This window comes from Caenorhabditis remanei, chromosome IV (assembly GCF_010183535.1).
Source record: "Caenorhabditis remanei strain PX506 chromosome IV, whole genome shotgun sequence".
NCBI classification, from domain to species: domain Eukaryota; kingdom Metazoa; phylum Nematoda; class Chromadorea; order Rhabditida; family Rhabditidae; genus Caenorhabditis; species Caenorhabditis remanei.
Genome location: NC_071331.1, coordinates 19725988 through 19742486, shown reverse-complemented (window position 1 = coordinate 19742486; position 16499 = coordinate 19725988). Strand labels below are relative to the sequence as shown.

At 43.0% G+C, this 16499-nt stretch overlaps 2 protein-coding genes across 2 annotated transcripts; both read right to left on the bottom strand.

The window, feature by feature from the left end:
* Positions 1–4529: 4529 nt before the first annotated feature.
* GCK72_015296 (uncharacterized protein) lies at positions 4530–5293 on the bottom strand (the record flags this gene model as incomplete). The annotated part of the gene is made up of 2 exons (XM_053730758.1): positions 4530–4700; positions 4826–5293. 2 exons carry the CDS (start codon positions 5291–5293, stop codon positions 4530–4532), a joined length of 639 nt encoding a protein of 212 aa, XP_053585530.1.
* Positions 5294–11894: 6601 nt separating this feature from the next.
* Positions 11895–12892, bottom strand: GCK72_015295 (uncharacterized protein; the record flags this gene model as incomplete). Its single annotated transcript, XM_053730757.1, has 3 exons — positions 11895–12024; positions 12652–12779; positions 12827–12892. The coding sequence occupies 3 exons, from the start codon at positions 12890–12892 to the stop codon at positions 11895–11897; spliced, it is 324 nt and encodes a 107-aa protein (XP_053585529.1).
* Positions 12893–16499: the final 3607 nt, after the last annotated feature.

The following is a 16499-nucleotide window of genomic DNA, read 5'->3' as shown; positions in this document are numbered from 1 at the left end:
CCTTAGCCACTTCGCGCAGACGTTGACGTTCCTTGTCGGACAAAATCTCCTTGGAATTCTTGACAAATTCAGAGAAATGAGTGTCCGTTTCGATCATTCCTGCTATGACAATCAACTTCTTTCGCAAGTTATCGATCGTCTTGAGTCCGAGAGCATCATAGACGCCCGAGGTGTCGTCCATGAATTGGAGTGCTTGCTCCGCGGTTTTGAGGCCGGTGGTGCTTGCACGGGTGATTGCGGTCTTGACGTTGCGTTGAGTCGTCTTGAAGTTTTCCGAGGGCTGGCGCTCGTTGTTTGCGGAGCCATCTCCAGAAGACGTCGGCAGTCTGTTCCGCGAGGGTTGTTGTCCGGTACCAGACATGGTGTTGTTGTTCACAAAAAGAAGAGGGGGTGGAGTCGAAGCTGAAATTAAAAAAGATATTCTTAAAGAGAATTGAGACCGGACAGCGGGACGAAAGAAAGATTAAAAAACAGAGAAACAAAACGCTAAGAAGTCCGCTCCTGTTCGGGCGAGTCCTGACGTCCATCCACGAATTGTGCACATCCGAAGCTGAAAACCAGGCTACACAACAAAACTCCGATTGTAGCTTCAGCTGTGCTCAGTAGGCAGATGAGTCAGATGAGCTCCGAGACGTTGCCTTGGTAGGACGAGTACCAAGTTATAATTACGTCTAACTCTAACTTAGTTCATCCTAAATGGATGTTATACAACGTTTATCTCGTCATAGCTCATCAACTCATCGACCATCACTCCGGAAGAAGAAGAAACCTTCGCCGTCCAGAGAGTCGACACAGTCTGAATACTAGAATCCTAGAAATGAAGTGGCTGGGGTGTGTTTTCGCTGTACCGTCAGCTAGACACGTTCAGAGCCTCGCAACTCTGAGATACGAGAGGGGTCCAATTCAGTGAAGAGAACTGAATCGGGGGTGTGGGGTATCGGTTACCAAACGAAGCTCCACTATTCAAATCGGGATAGGCTACAGACGTCCAAATGATGCACAGCAATCTACACAGGCCCGCGGTGGTCCTGGTAGAGTGTGGATCATCTATTCAACTGAGCACGCAGCAAGATTGCTGTATCTCGAGGGCGTGTTCCTCCGAGCCTGGTGGCTTCTCACCTAACAGCACAAGGGTCTTCCAACAAAACACTACGAATTTACCTGAAGTAGTCCGTCAGATTAAACTGGATCTGCTAATAGGAACTTCGGAACCCTTCGGTAGGGCACTACTATTCGGTAGGGGGTAATTTGGATAGCTCTTATTCTCCATTACCCGATCAAGGTCATAGTAGTTTCTAGACAGGGAAACTAGGCATTGTCCGAGGCTTATCGGTTCCTACAACACCTTTCTCTAGCGGGTTGCAATTTTTCTACCGGTTATATATGATCACTGATGCATCAAAGACACGCGGGAAACAGGATCTCAAACACGATAATTGCACGATCCCCTAGAGTGTCGAGAATATATCCCCCTTGACCAGACAGTATAACTGCCCGTTTATCAATCTCTCACGGCTACACGGCTTCACCGTGAGGACTGAACTAGAGACATGGGATGAAATTGGACGTGTTTCTAAACTTGTACCATGGTTTAGACTCGGTTCTGTGGAACGACGGGGTGGACGCGACCCACCCATCAACTGGCGGAAACGTCGCGAATTTTTGGATCCGATGCGGATTTACTGTACTACGGAGCTCCCCATCTGGCTAAGATGCCGCTTTCTTCCATAGACTACCACTCTTCCCAGTGAATCGTTGAACCTGGAGCACCAAGTGCCTCCCTGCTCTCGGATTCTTACCACATCTGTGAACATTACCGATTTTAACACGCTAAAAAGCAGTACGATCTTGCCACCAGGCGGCTCAAACGATCGTATCGAGCCTGCTCTCTACTCATCGCATAGAGTCGATTTCATCACATTTTACCCCCTTCAAGAGCCTCGCGCTCATAGAAGGGCTTGGTTCCTTTACGTGCAGACTTGTAATCTAAAGAGGTTTAACGAGAAAGCGTTTCTATCGGGCCATTCTAATTTAAGAATGGTTGCTATCTGTATGTTGCGCATGTGCACCAAATATCGTCTGTTGACGAGGGATTCGATGTAGATCAAATGCACTAAATGATGCATTATGTGCATCAAACCTGCCCCAAAATTCCGATACATTATGCACCAAATCCGGCGCATTATGCCCCAAATCTAGTCCATTCTGTACCAAATCCCTGACGGAATATTGATTACCAGAATTTTCACTCCGAGATTATCGTGCTGAGTACGCAGCGAGACCGTTTCAATCTCGTTGATCACTGATCACGACGTCTACAGGAGCGCCCATTCGAGACCGAAATCTAGCTGCATGAGACCTAACTCTAGCTGCAAAACTCAGCTCATGCACCAAGCTTTCAATCTGAAAGTGGGTAGCGAGGTATGGCATACAGATTAGCACCGAAAAACGTTTCGTCTAACCAAAATGAGACGAAGATTGAGAGGAGTAGGGTGGGTTGGTGTCGACAAGCACGAACTGAACACTACTGCTACAAAAACGCCGAGCTCACTTTAGCCACGTAGCCACGTGGACAAGTTTATTAGCACACGTAAGAGATGACGTTCTTTCGAGACGTCTGACGTTCTTTCGAGACGTCACGAGGGTTTACACGCACTAATAATTTACGTATAATCTCGTTGTGTCGTACTAGACCTAAAGTGTGTAGCTCTCGGTGGCGTTTCTGCCGGTGAGAACATCTTCAGGGGGATACGACCACGCATGGACGGGTCATTCATCGATGAACTTGCGTCGAGGCATGTATCAAAAGGAAAACTCCTTTTGGAGACTGGTCCTTGCTTTTCGTGACACGCTGCAATTCGATCAAGCAGCATTAGAAAGAACTGAGGTTTCATCTGTAGGTAACTACGAGATGATATCACTTGTCAAGGAGGTGACCGGCACCTTTGCCATCGTCATGCTATAAGATCCACACCATTGAAGTCATCGAGATACTTCGCTAGCGCTTCTCCTAAATCAATCGGACCGCCGAACATGAACGATTAACTTCCGTCTTACGAGCACAAAGAAAATACGTTGATGAACGAAATTGAGATCGAAATCTCGGTACAAGAGGCATCCCATTTCAGTCGCTTGACTCAAATGAAATCGTCAATAAGACGTATAGGTATAAACGAGGTGACGTAGTCGAAGGGGGTCTTCTCGAGCCGCCCGTCAACCGACATCACTTGTGATTCAATTAATCTTGCTAAATGAATGCATTCACGAGTTGATTTATCTCGAACTGTCCGCTTTGGACAGTTCTTATCTCTCGCTCCAATTCTACCAATATATTGGTAAATCGGATTATAGACAGTTTGCACAAAAAGTCGTACGCGAACTGATTCTTGCATACCCCCGAAGGGCGTATGCAGCCTCAGTTCTTAGAACCGAATTCCTGGGAGTATCTCAGACAGCTCGGCGAAGTGAGTCATTCGATTCTCAATCTCCAAGGAGGGAGCAACGAAAGATTAACAACATCGAGGTGTCGGAGGCTTGTCCAGTAACTCATGTGGCCTAGACGAAACAATTTGTGCGAACTGTCAGAGAATTTATTCCCTAGCACGACTAAATCGACCTTGAAGACTATATATTTGACGTACCAAGTGCGCAGCGAATGCACCCTAGCTATATCAAATAATGATCACTCGAAAGCGATGCGAGAACTTCACGGTTCCAAAACACAAATTATTTCCTATATCCTCATCCTTCTCTTAGCGTTAGCATCATAGATCCGGATAATTTTAGCTTTATCCCGAGGGAATGGACCGGTTTTTAAGATCTTGCGATCACCGACCCGGATAACCCTGAATCTCGGCTTAATCCCAGGAGCCACCTGAGAGTCATCGCTCCGATTACAGGTGTAGGGTTTCTCCAATCGAGCACTTTTACTCTCGATCAGAAGGGGAGAATTATAACGATTTAGCTCAAATATAGGACAATAACCCTATGTATAGAATACACTTGATGACAAGGTCACCAACTATCTGAGCCCCGTAAGCCAAGTGAACGTTTTTACTGGCTCGATACAAGAAAAATTCAAGTATCCGGTGTCAATCGTCTGTAAAACCGATCGTGGGTTAGAATGCAACAAAAGCATATGCTCTAGACACCACATGCCCGTAGGCGCTGGACGAATCCAAATCGGAATACAATGTTAGCTGACTGCTAACTTCTACCCAATGCACCGAATCGTGTGTTCAAGTATATCTGAAGCACTCTCTTCTGTGACTAACATTCAAGTTATCATTTTTCTCAGACTCGAGGTCATAGAGAAGGATGAAATTCCTTTTAGCCTCGCAGATTTTGAAGAATCGTTGAGTATGACGTTTTACTTCTACTATAGAAGTAGGAGAGCCCGGCGAATTGGCCAGCACTACCCTTTGATTTGTCGTGGGAGTCACTTAGAGCAATGGAAGAAAAGAATTTGATAGGATCGAGGTATCGAGGGAAGATGACCGAGGGATTCAGTTGATTTCACCGACCGAGAATCAAGGCACCTTCAGCGAAGCTGGGGCGAGCTTGAATCCGAAGAGGGTGTCATCATCCGAATCATCTTCGTCGTCGTCCGAGTCAGATGGCGGAGTATCTGTATTAGATTCACCGAAATCCGACTCTTCCAACGAGCCAAACGACTCTAGGGAGTCCCCATAGGTCACACACTTGAAAGGTTTCAAACGACACTCGATAATCCTTCAACTTCTATTTGGCCACGTCTCCGAGGTCTCTCACGAGCCAATAAAATCTCTCCGACAGCTTTCTCCGTCATTGTTCTTCGATCACTGACCTTAACTGAAAACTGGTTTGTCCATTGAAGTTCCGAGGAAACGCGAGATTCTTCTACCAATTGTCCTTTTGGCTTCCGGATGAGCTCGGCGTCATTGAAACAATGAATTCCGAGGTATCGAGAAACCATCATCGTGTCCTTTTCCTGAGCACTCCTTAGATCCGTTCGAGGGATTGAAATACCATCACAAGACTCCAGAAAAAATATATCTTCTGTAGATTTCATCAGCCAGGGAGTTTCTCCTTTGTATTCTTGACTCGTTATTCCGCGAAGAGGGTTTCCGAAGCTATTTTGCACCTTGTTGTTTGACATGACTGGAAATACTGCCACTAATTCCAAATGCCGATTCATATCCGGGCCGAGGGGAGAGTAAATAAAAAGTGGAAGACGACGTGAAGTGATCTTGGACAGCTTTATAATTACTGGAGCTTTGGTTGGAGCGAGGTGGTGTGAGGTCGGTGATGCCATTGACGATTGGAACATCCGAGGGGTAAATACGAGTGAGAACTTTCCCGGTGAGAAGGCGAGAACGTGCTTTGGTGTCAATTCGCGATGGGAACTGGAGCACTTGAGGAGCCGGAGAGATGATTGGACCAAATGGCAAAGATTCCACGAAAAAGGACTCTACTCGAGGTTCCCAATACGTGGGCTAACATATCGTTCCCGAGGATCATTTCGAGAGGACGGACCATTATAGGCGCGGTCTCTAAACATGACTCGAGGATCGATCTGCAGGCCACGACGAAAGTCATTATCTGTCTCTCCAAGTAGAGGACATAAAATAGCTCTGCTTCGGGAAAACGAGAGATTCCAGATACGGAAAACTTCAACAGAAACACCAGTTAAGGCTGAGACGGTCGAGGACCAAATTTCTTCCGACGGAGAAGTTGCATCGGGGACAGTGCGTCCAGCATTCGAGAATTCTGGGTGCCCTGTTACCGACTCAACTGCGGAAGAAACTAGAGGCTTCTGGCTTTGAGCAACTCTCCGCTTTTTCTTTCCGTTGCTTTTATTTTTCCGGCTTTTCCAACAATCGCTGGAAACGCGGGAATTTTCGAGCAATAAAGGTGCATCGGCACGGAAACCGGCACCACGGGCTGAAACGTTGGAGCTCTGCTTTTCACCAAATTTTTGATTGTTTGAATACAACGGTATCAAACGTTCTAATTTTTCGCTTGCTTCACAGCGATCGAAATCACTGCTACAAACGCGTAACCAGAGGCTTCGGAATCATGACAGATTCCGTGATGTAGTTTGTCTGGGATATAGTGTAATCATTAGCTGGAATACGGTCTCTCTTAAACATCTATCATTCTCATCGAGTTTCAGTATGGCTCGGGGTGTGACTATCTGTGTAGATCGTGGTGGAGTCGAGGTATCGCTAGCCTATTAAGGCCCTCCGCTTGCCAGGCGGCCGGCCCGTTAATCTAACGATCCGCTTAAGAGTCGCTGCACCGAGGAGTACACAGACAGCCTATCGCCGAATCACGCAGAAACGAAACGAAGACTTGAATGACAGAGAGGATCCGTAGTCCAAAAACGACTACTAATAACTACTGAGGGATTCGAGGGAGAGCGGGCGGAACTATACTTGAACGGGTAGATTACGAATCACTATTCGAAATAGCAACTCTCATCCACACACGAGGAAGACTTCATACCAAACTGCTCGATCAAAAATTTGATGGAGGCGAGTGATACGAGTTTCAGTCGGCATTTCGCACCAGAAATCTAGATCGACCCGTAGGTGGAGTAGATTTAAGGCACAAAAACTGAGAAGATGAAGTACCAAATGCGCTGCATAGTCACCAAATCCGATGCATAAAGCACCAAATCTGATGTCTAGCTACGCTAAATGCTCTGATAAAATCAGAACAACTCCGATGCTCATCTCCTCCGACTGTCCTACTAGCATAACTCCGGCGGCTCGCTCTTATCCGCCTATACCGCAGACTAGTACACCACTTAGTTTATGCTCTTTCTCTCATCCAGATGTATTTCACGAGTGGAATTCAAGACTGGAAGTATTTTCGACAACGATTGTAAACAATCTTCAGATTTCGGAAGAGATTTCTCAATCACTATTGTATCTGAACGACACAAAAGCCACGCGACGTGATGCGAAATACTCTGCGAAACGGTCTAGAATACCCCAAATCCCGAACGGGGCAGCGGATTTCAAACGAAATTAACGCTTCAGGAATTCCATTGTAATTAGGGGGAAACCTTCTACGTTCCGCTCACGAAGAGGGGAGGTATACTAATTTTCGCCCGAACTACACTCGGTACTTCTCATCTTTCATAAGATACTCAGAGTTCCGCGTTAAGAATGATAGAATATCTAGGATCTGGAGCCGAAACTCTGGTTCCATACATCATCTACGTTTTCTTAGCAAACAATTATCCGATAGCACTCAATCTGGTTATAAACTATCATAGTCAGTGGCACCATGGAGCAGTGAATCCTAGAATTCACGCTCCGGGGGGCCAGAGGATCCGAGTGCATCCACGATCCGAAGAATCTCGCTCGATAAGCGAGGAGACACCATCACTTCCGCAAACGGGCAAGCCCGTATTAAAACACAGCAAAAAGTGAGAGCGTCTTTCACCAAACGAGGGAAGGTTCCGGAGTGAAAAATGCACCAGATCGCCTATGGTCGTTTCTCTACCAGACTCGTACTAGAATCCTCCCGAAACATAATAATCAATACGCTCCGGGGGGCCAGAGGATGCTCCATGGGGAGTTTCCTCCTCAGATACTTGAGCCAGAATCGGTAAACGAAAGATATCGTCTCAAACCAATACGGCCGACTACTCCATTAGTCTTCAGGACGATCCGCAAGCGCGAGTCTTGCGACCTGCTGCGAGGGGAGTGACCTTACGACCCGAAATAACCGGTTTGACTATTTCAGCTCGTATTTACATACTACTGAATATGTCGGTCGCCGAGGCCTTTCGAATACAGCACCTCAACTAAGTCTTCTGGTAGATAGGTCAGTTTTCGGACTAACGATGATGGATTCGGGTGAAAATCAAAACGCATGTATCCGAGGAAGGATGCTCAAAAGAACTTCCGCTCGATACGAAATTCAGCCGATTCGATCAGATCAGAACGAACTGGAACCCACTTAATGCATAGCTCTCCGAACTACAATTGATACGGGTGCGGTCCCTCGCGGTGCTTCGATCTCATCCATACTATGTACGGAGAGAATAGAAGAACGGAAAGAGAGCGCAGCGTTATCATGAAACGGAAGACTCGCTAGCACTAAGCGTTTCTCGTAGAGGAGATTCGTTCGGCTCTGACCGGCATATCCAGGCGCTTAAAGAAAGCGGCTGTCGGACAGCGGGGCAAAGGCGAGGATTCATCAACTCATGAGAATATATCTATTTCCAGAAGACACGTGCGAAATTACTCAGTTTTTCTGCGATAGTAGCGATTCACTTTGAAAAAGAAGTAGCCCAATCAATCAGAATGGCATACGCCATATCCGTTCAAGAAACAGAGGGTACCAACTGCTCGATCGCCCTCGAATCTACTCACTATGTAACGCTTGCGTTCAAAGTTTTTGATTTTAGGCATCAGCTTTAACCCTTCAGAATCCCGATACGGAGATCGACTGTATAAACTCTCTCCCAATGGAGTCTGAAAGCGAGGGACGGGTTCGAGGATACCACTAGAAGAGTTAAGAGGTGTGTTAGCGAGGTGACGGGGATTCGAAAGACCCGAAATAAATCGGGGAAGATCAAATCGCCGAGGCTCGCATTAACACCATCGCCATCAACTAGAACCGCATGTATCTCGAGGGCCGATGAGGAAATATTCCTGCTCGGGCTCTAAGATTAGCAGTAAAAGGTCGCCTCAAACGTATCGCTACGCTATCTACTACGACTTATGAAAATTCTGAGCCTTGAGTTGCCCCTCATATAGCAGGTTTTGCTTCGCTCATTCTCAAACGACTGCCGAATCATCCAAGGATGATAAGGCGAGAGGAGCAATGCCGAACCTTGAATGAACTTCTCATGGAGACTCGTTAACTCGAGGAGGCGGAGTACGAGGCAGGTCTGCACCTGTGCCGTGTCGCAACAGTCGAGGGGTACTGTAGTCAAATGTATGTCGGAATCCTCAAAGGGAGACGGAGATACACTGGGGTTACAGTTCCTAATCGATACAAAGATGGAGCACCTGAGGCCAACAGCGACTCCAACACATGAAGTATGCGGTCTCTTGCCTGGCATCCCTGATATCGACTACTAACGAGTGTGCATGAGCATCAAAACTATACTCGGAAGCAACACAAGCTTCGCACCAGGGGGCACGCCTGCTCTGCATCAGAATCAGTACTATTCAACAAATCAGAATGACTTCCGATCATAATAGAAAAGTACCGAAGTGAGCACCAGCCGACCCGAGGTTTAGAGGACAATATCGAAGTAGGGGATATCCCTCGCCTCATGAACGGGATCGTATGCAGTAAAAACTGCTGATCGCGCAATCAGAGGACTGGCAACCGATACTACTCGAGCTCCGGAGAGGGCAAGCAGATCGATAAACCAACGAAAGAGTCGCCGAATATCAACACCATGCTCGAAACCAGGGACCCCCAGTTTTCGTTTACATTCTCTCTTGATTCGAGGGTTTGAAATCTCAGCCTCAAATCACCGAGGTGATTGTTGGGAGTTCTCAAATGCTCGATTCTCGAAAAAATGTCTTGAATCCTTCGTGTCAATATATGAGGATCCTTCCCAAGTATATACCGATTTCCAGTCTCTTCGGCAACTCTGAAGGATTTTCGGTTTCCCGAAATTCCGAGCGAATCCAAAAAGATTTGAAAAAATCGATAAACTTGCGAAATTTCCTCCAATCGACACGTCGAATCCGCAAAGAGGCGTCGAATATCCAAACAACAGATATCCGATAGATTGGGCATTTGAATTCGGAAGTCTCCGAGTGATTGGCGTGCCTCAGAAGCTCTTTTGTTCCGCAAACGGATAAATCCGTGTTAAAACACAGCAAGAACCAGAGCAACTAATACACCCCGCTCTCTAGGGAGCCCTCGAAACCAAATCCAACCGCAATAACCCCGTATTAAGCCGAAAAAATATTTTTTAGCGAAAAACGAGGGGATTTTGAGCCAAAACGAGGAAATTCGACCTTGTTCCTTCTTCTCGACATCGTATTTGACCATCCACGAGGCAATTCCATCAATTCCAGCCGATTTCCATGCCTCTCGGGATTTTCGAAATGTTTCGCAACATTTCGAAATCGCGAGCGACGTCGGAATCCGGCGGAGAATCGAGGGAATTTGCATCCAATCCTTGAAAACCACAGCAAATATCGCAATAGAATCCAATTCGAAGCATTCCTCGGACTTTCCGATCGATTTTCTTGCGAAAATCGAGGGAAATTAGACCAGAACGGACTGCTCCCGAAGCGAACGCGACACGTGATAGCCATACAACAGGATACCGAGTGTTTCCGATTAGTTTTTGCTTTGATTCGCTTCTCTCGGGATTTTCGAAATATTTCGCAACATTTCGAAATGCCGAGCGAAGGCTAAATCTAGCGAAAAACAGGTGAAAACGGGTACCTGGTGAAAGCCAACGAGCTGCGACGCCCGACAACATCGCGCAAACGGTCGATCCGAGGGGTCTCCGAGCGAATCGAGTCCAAATTCCAGCGAAAATCGACGAAATGTGCACGAGGGAGCCAAAATGACGACGAGAAGTGGAGAATGCGAGCCGAGGTGGCAGAAACTGTGCGAGCAATACAGCTCTGGGCCAAAAAATCTCAACTTTTCCGAAGAAAATGAAATAATTTAGGCCAGCGCCGATTTCTCGGGAATTTCCGCCAAATTCCTCGCGAAAACACCGATAAATCGGGGTTTTCAAAGACTCTGGCACTATTTTCGAGGTATTCGGTCGCTTTATCGCGGAAAAATCGCGAAAAACCGACGGAAATCCCAAAAAAAGTGACGAGAAATCGCGAGGAAATTCGCAAAATAATGAAAACGAGGCCTAAACCCCGCGTCTCACTAGAGCGCGCTTGCTATAATTTTTAAAGGACGACGCCAAAGGCGCGCGAAATTTAAAAAATAAAGCATAATTTCCGCGATAAATCGTTGAGAAATACCCGAATTTGAGACTTGCGAAATAAAATTTCGCCTAAAACACTAAATTCTCGAGGAGAAACACGTGAAATCGAACAAATTAAATCGAAAAAATCGATTTTTGGGCAAATTTTGAGCGAAACCGACTGATTCGCTGGGCCGACGGAAAAATCGATATTCATCGAAATCTCCTCCGGAAGCCAGTAAACCTGGTCAGATGCACCAAATGTGGCCATCTCTTCTGTCTCCCGAGGGGGACGGAAGGCCGCCGGTAAGAGCCGAGTGAGATGTACATGTTCTCGCAATTATACCTTCCTTTTAGGTGGTTCAGAGGTATTAGAAGGCGCCCATTTGTAAGGAATAACACGTGTTATAGATAACAGGTTTATTAGGATAAAAAGCATGTCCAACGAGGGACTGCATTAAAAACCTATACCGGTTATCTCCTTTACAGAAAATAGGGTTAAAGGAGGAAAAGGTTCGTAGAGGACTAGAAGAATACCCGAGGTGATTCTCCTAAAAGGAGAAGAACCGAGGGATTCGCCGAGTGCTCGACTACAACTTCTCCAACAAATCTACAATAAATTGGGGAAAAACTCAACAGAATAATCTAACAAAAGAGAAAGTTAGAAGACTGATTTAATTATGATTTAGGCCAAAGGTCGCTGTCGGTCGACTACGGTTGCACTCGTTTCCTGTGTGTCGGCGCGGCGAGACCCATGAAGTTGTAAAGAGAGTGCGCCTTTGATTGTGGAGACGCAGACAACGATTGTGGCGGTGATTTGAATTGAAAGGGAATTACTTCCGCTTCCAATGAAGTTAAAGAATGGGAAAAAGGGAGAAAAGAACAGAAAGTAAAATATGAAATAAATGTAAACTAAATTAGAATAATTTAGAGAACAATTATTACATTTTAGTTTGGAGTGGGACAGGACCCTGATTCGGGGACCAGGAGACTGTCAACAACTCTCACGAATCTCGTTTCGATATTCTTGTGCTTCATATTCCAGATCGAACACTCTGTTTTTCAGTGATCGGATTTTGTCGCGGAGGGCTTCGAATATGTCTTGGTGGCAGTTGATGGCGGATCTGGAAGAATAGAGTTGTGTGAGTTTGGTAAATTTACGGAGGTACTGGTGTAGATTTACGGGAGTTTTGATGTAGATTTACGGGAGCACTGTCGTTCGAAGAAACAGTTGGTAGTTTAAAAAATGTATGTATGTGAAAAATGTGATGTGTGAATAATGTGAAAAATGCTCGAATTCCAAGTTTATTGTGTGAAACAATATATTTTTGAATTTTTGGTCTGAGGAAAAACGGTGAAAAGGAAACAACTGAAATAAAAAACTTCCTCAAGTGTTATCGAATTATGAAACGGGAAAAAACTTTAATAATCTAATTTACACGTTCCAGTCCCTCGAAAAATAGGCAACATCGTGGTTTTCCAAACTTTCAGGCTTATTCAAACTGCTTGAAACAGTAATTGCTTGGTTATCTATTGGTTTAAAACATCAAACAATAAGTAGAAAAATTATTGAACCTTTCATAAAATTTTCTTGAAACAGCAAGTTTTTAATATGAAATTTCGAAGTTCAGACTACTGAAATATCGAATAGTTTTGAAAGCTTGATTAGTGTGCCGAAATGCGCATAGTCTAGAATTTTTGTTTGAAACAATAGCTTTTTCATCACATTTTCTTTCGAAACTAATACTCACCGCAACTTCTGCATCTGCTCGTTCTCACCCTCTTCTCCAGTCACTGTTCTCTTCTCAAATTGACCCGATAGCTCCGTATCACTGATTTCTTGGGATTCACCCATGCTGGCGATTGTCGGCATCAGTATCTGAAAATGAAGAGTTATGTTTTTAACACTGCAAAAATGATTCTTACATTCGAAAATTCCGAGAGGAGCTCATCTTCAGAGCAACTGTTGACTCGTTGGAGAGGTTGCGACATTTCTGAAATGAAAACTGTGGTTTTAAATCTGGAAAATTACTTGAAACAGTGAAAAAAATGGCAAAAATACGAAAAATCAATAGGATTCTTATGCATCGACAAAAAGTGGTGGTCCTTCCCGCCAACTGAGAAATAGTGTGGGAGGAGGAGAGACGCAGAGAAAAGGGTCCTCACACCTTTTTCGCGCACGTAGTGTGTGCATAACGGACCGTTTTTTGTGAAATGAAAAGGACGAGGGGTCGGACTGTGAATAAATGGCCGAATATCGATTTGGAAGAGGGGACGTTGTGACGGTCCTGTTCGTAGGTACGCAGAGAGGGTCGTAGGGGTAAATTGCACGAATCTTATGCAAAAAAGTTGTAATAATCTTGGAAAAATCACATTTTTACATGGAAAACAGAGTACTTTCAAACTGGAAATTGTTTAATTTTGAATCGGGAATGCGTCTATCTGTGTGTCTAGATGTCCAGATGTCCAAAAGAAAAATCATTTTCACCATTATCAAATTAATACGAACATTTAACTAATAAATGTATTAACTTTTAAACGTAGCATGGACGAACTATGGAACTTGAAATATGCTTTTCTATAGTAAAGTCTTGAAACAGTAAATAAAAAATAGTCTTGAAGTTTTGAATTTTTTTTTCACTATTTCACAACTTGATGAACAATTGTTAAAGTGATGATTTCTGTTTCATCCGTTTTGTCCAATAACTTGTGTAATTATATATTGATGCGCATTCTCGATTTGATATTTTTTATTTTTACAAGTACATCAATAATTGATTTAAAATCCCAAGATTTAGTTTTGAAACAGTAAAAAAACTGTTTCAAAGTTGTGATTGTGAGAACACTAAATTGTTCAACTAATTCCTGATGCCATAGTAGTGTCAATAGTCAGGTCCTTTGTCTCATAGAAACGCCACTCTTCCTCTTCTTTTTACCGACTCCGCCCACTGCACACTAAACATAGCAAGCGGCGGAACCCGCGAGATGTCGGAACACACGACAGCACTACACCCTCCTCGCGGCGACTCATAAACTTACCTGGCTGGGGGTATTCTGTGATCATCAAGGCAGAATCCCCATGGCGAGGCCTTTCCATTGCACTTTTGGAAGGGCTGACCTGTGTGGCAGTCTCGAGTTGAGATTCGCCAACAGCTCAATTTTTGCGTAACGGGGCTGCGTACGCGCGGCCCTGGAAAGTAGTTAACTGTTGTCGAGGAACAACTGTAGTTTTGATGGAGATTTACATTTATTTTTTGTCAATTCTAGTCATTCCTCCTTTTTGGTGATCACAGAAACTAGTAGAATATCATTTATAGGTGAACTCTCTTCAGGTTATTTTCTGATTTCTTTAACGTTTTTTACTGTTTCAGAAATTATTATTGAGAATTTCGAGTTCAGAAATCAACAATATATGAAGATAGTAATTCATAAGAGTACTCTGTGTTCATGAAAATCACTGTTTCAAAGATTTTTATGTGTTGAAATTGATAGAACACAGGTATTGCTAGAGCGAAATGTGGAACGTTTTATTCCGGTTTTGAAACAGTGAATTTCGAAAAAGTGGTCAACGAAAATTTGATTCTAATTATTAGAAGTATTAAATTTTGTTCCATTTATGAAATATGGATATGCGATTTGAATAATGTTAAATTGTGTTATGATTGATATAAACCAATGGTTGAAACAGTGGAAGTTTATAGTCAACAGTATTTTTTCGTGATGTTAATGAGCATAACAGAGTTGCGCGGAAGTGATTTTTTCTAAAACAGAAGTCGGAAGTCGGAATTCCGTGCAACTCTGGAGCATAACCAAAATATAGTCTACCAGTTGCATTTGAAAAATAACTTAAACTATAATAAGGAACAGAGAAATGCGGATTACCGACATGTGAGTTTCAGATAGATTTAGAAAGCAGTAAAAGATGAAGCGATTATAAAATTTTATTTTTTTATATCCGTAAGATTAACCATGATCATCTAAAACAATCAAAGACACGTTTATTGTGAAACAGTAAAAGTTTGTGAGTATTTTCTTATAAATGTTTAATGTTGTTTCAACTAAATCAGTACAAAAAAGAAATTATAAAACTTTTTATTGAAACAGTAACAGAAAATGTTTTTAAATTATGTAGCCTTGAATTTCCCATAAACAATAATTAATTCTCAACACGAAGCAGTTGAAATAAGTGAATTTTGAAAAATGTACCTTTTGACAAGTGGTGTCTGATGTCTGAAATATGCAGTAGACTCCAGTTAGTCTCGGTTAAACAGTACAACTTTATTCTCTCACAAATTAAATATTCAACAATGCCAATCTTCAAAAGTCTGATGTGAAACATTAAACAACATTCTATTTGAAAATTGTTTTATTCTACTTTTTATTTTTTTTGAAAATTGTTTTATTCTACCTTTTCTGTGCAAAAAAGTTATCGGCTACAAAAACAAACTAATATATTTGAAATCTACATAAATTATGGCATTGATTGAACACTGTGACTATTAGGCTCAAAACAACTCTATCAAAGCATTGAAACAGTAATCTAACGGGGAAACTCTAGTGTTTTCTAGAACTTTATCAGAATCAATGTGCCACTAAACTAGCGGTTTTCAAAAACGTCAGTAGTATAGGTCCTGTAAGATTCGAACAAAAAGAAAAACCAATTCAATGTCTTTTGTGTTATAAAACCTGAATACAAAAAATAGTATTGAAAATCATACTTGTCATTTGACGGGCCGGGCCGAGGAAAAATTTTGCCGGCCCGGCCCGGCCCGGTCGGCCCGGGTGGAAAATTTTTTTTAATTTTTGCACCCCAAAAATAATTTTCAAGTGCTTTTTTATCACTAAATTCACTGTAGAACTAATAAAAATCGTCAATTCAGTCGAATTTTTGCAGAAAATGCCCCAAACACCACTTTTTCTAAAATTACTGCTGAAAAAAACATGTTTTTTGAAAAAAGTCGCTTCACCCGGGCCGGTGAAAATTTGGAAATCGGCCCGGCCCGGCCCGTGACAAGTATGTTGAAAATAAATTCAAGTTTTCAAAGACTCATTTTTTAAAACTCTATTTGAAACAGAAATGACAACTGCAATAGTTTCATACCAAATACGGGAATAGGCGGGAGTAACAATTCATACTGTAGAAAACAATAACGAAATTCAATAATGGAACAAAGTAGTTTGTAGTTTTCTTACAGTTCCAATATTATACCTTTTTTTTATACAACTACAAACCCGAACAATTTTTTGGTTGGGAAGGCGCATATACATCTCCGCTGACAATGACGTGACTTCCGAAATATCGTACTAGTGAACTTTTTGTAATATTTATTCCTTCAACGAAAATTCTAACTTTATCAAGCAACTGATTACTAAAAAATTTCTGAAACAGTGAAACTGTGAGAAATTTTGTTTAATTTTAAGTATAACTTTTCAGTAATACATTAAAACATGTACAAAACAAACAATTATTATAGAAACGTTTACAGCCCCTTCGAAGTTTTCTAGAAACAGTAAAATTTATTGAGGCAGTGTTGAATAGAGAAAAACTGTTTGAATTTAGAACTAGAGATTTTTGTTGAAAAATGAAAGTGAACCAATT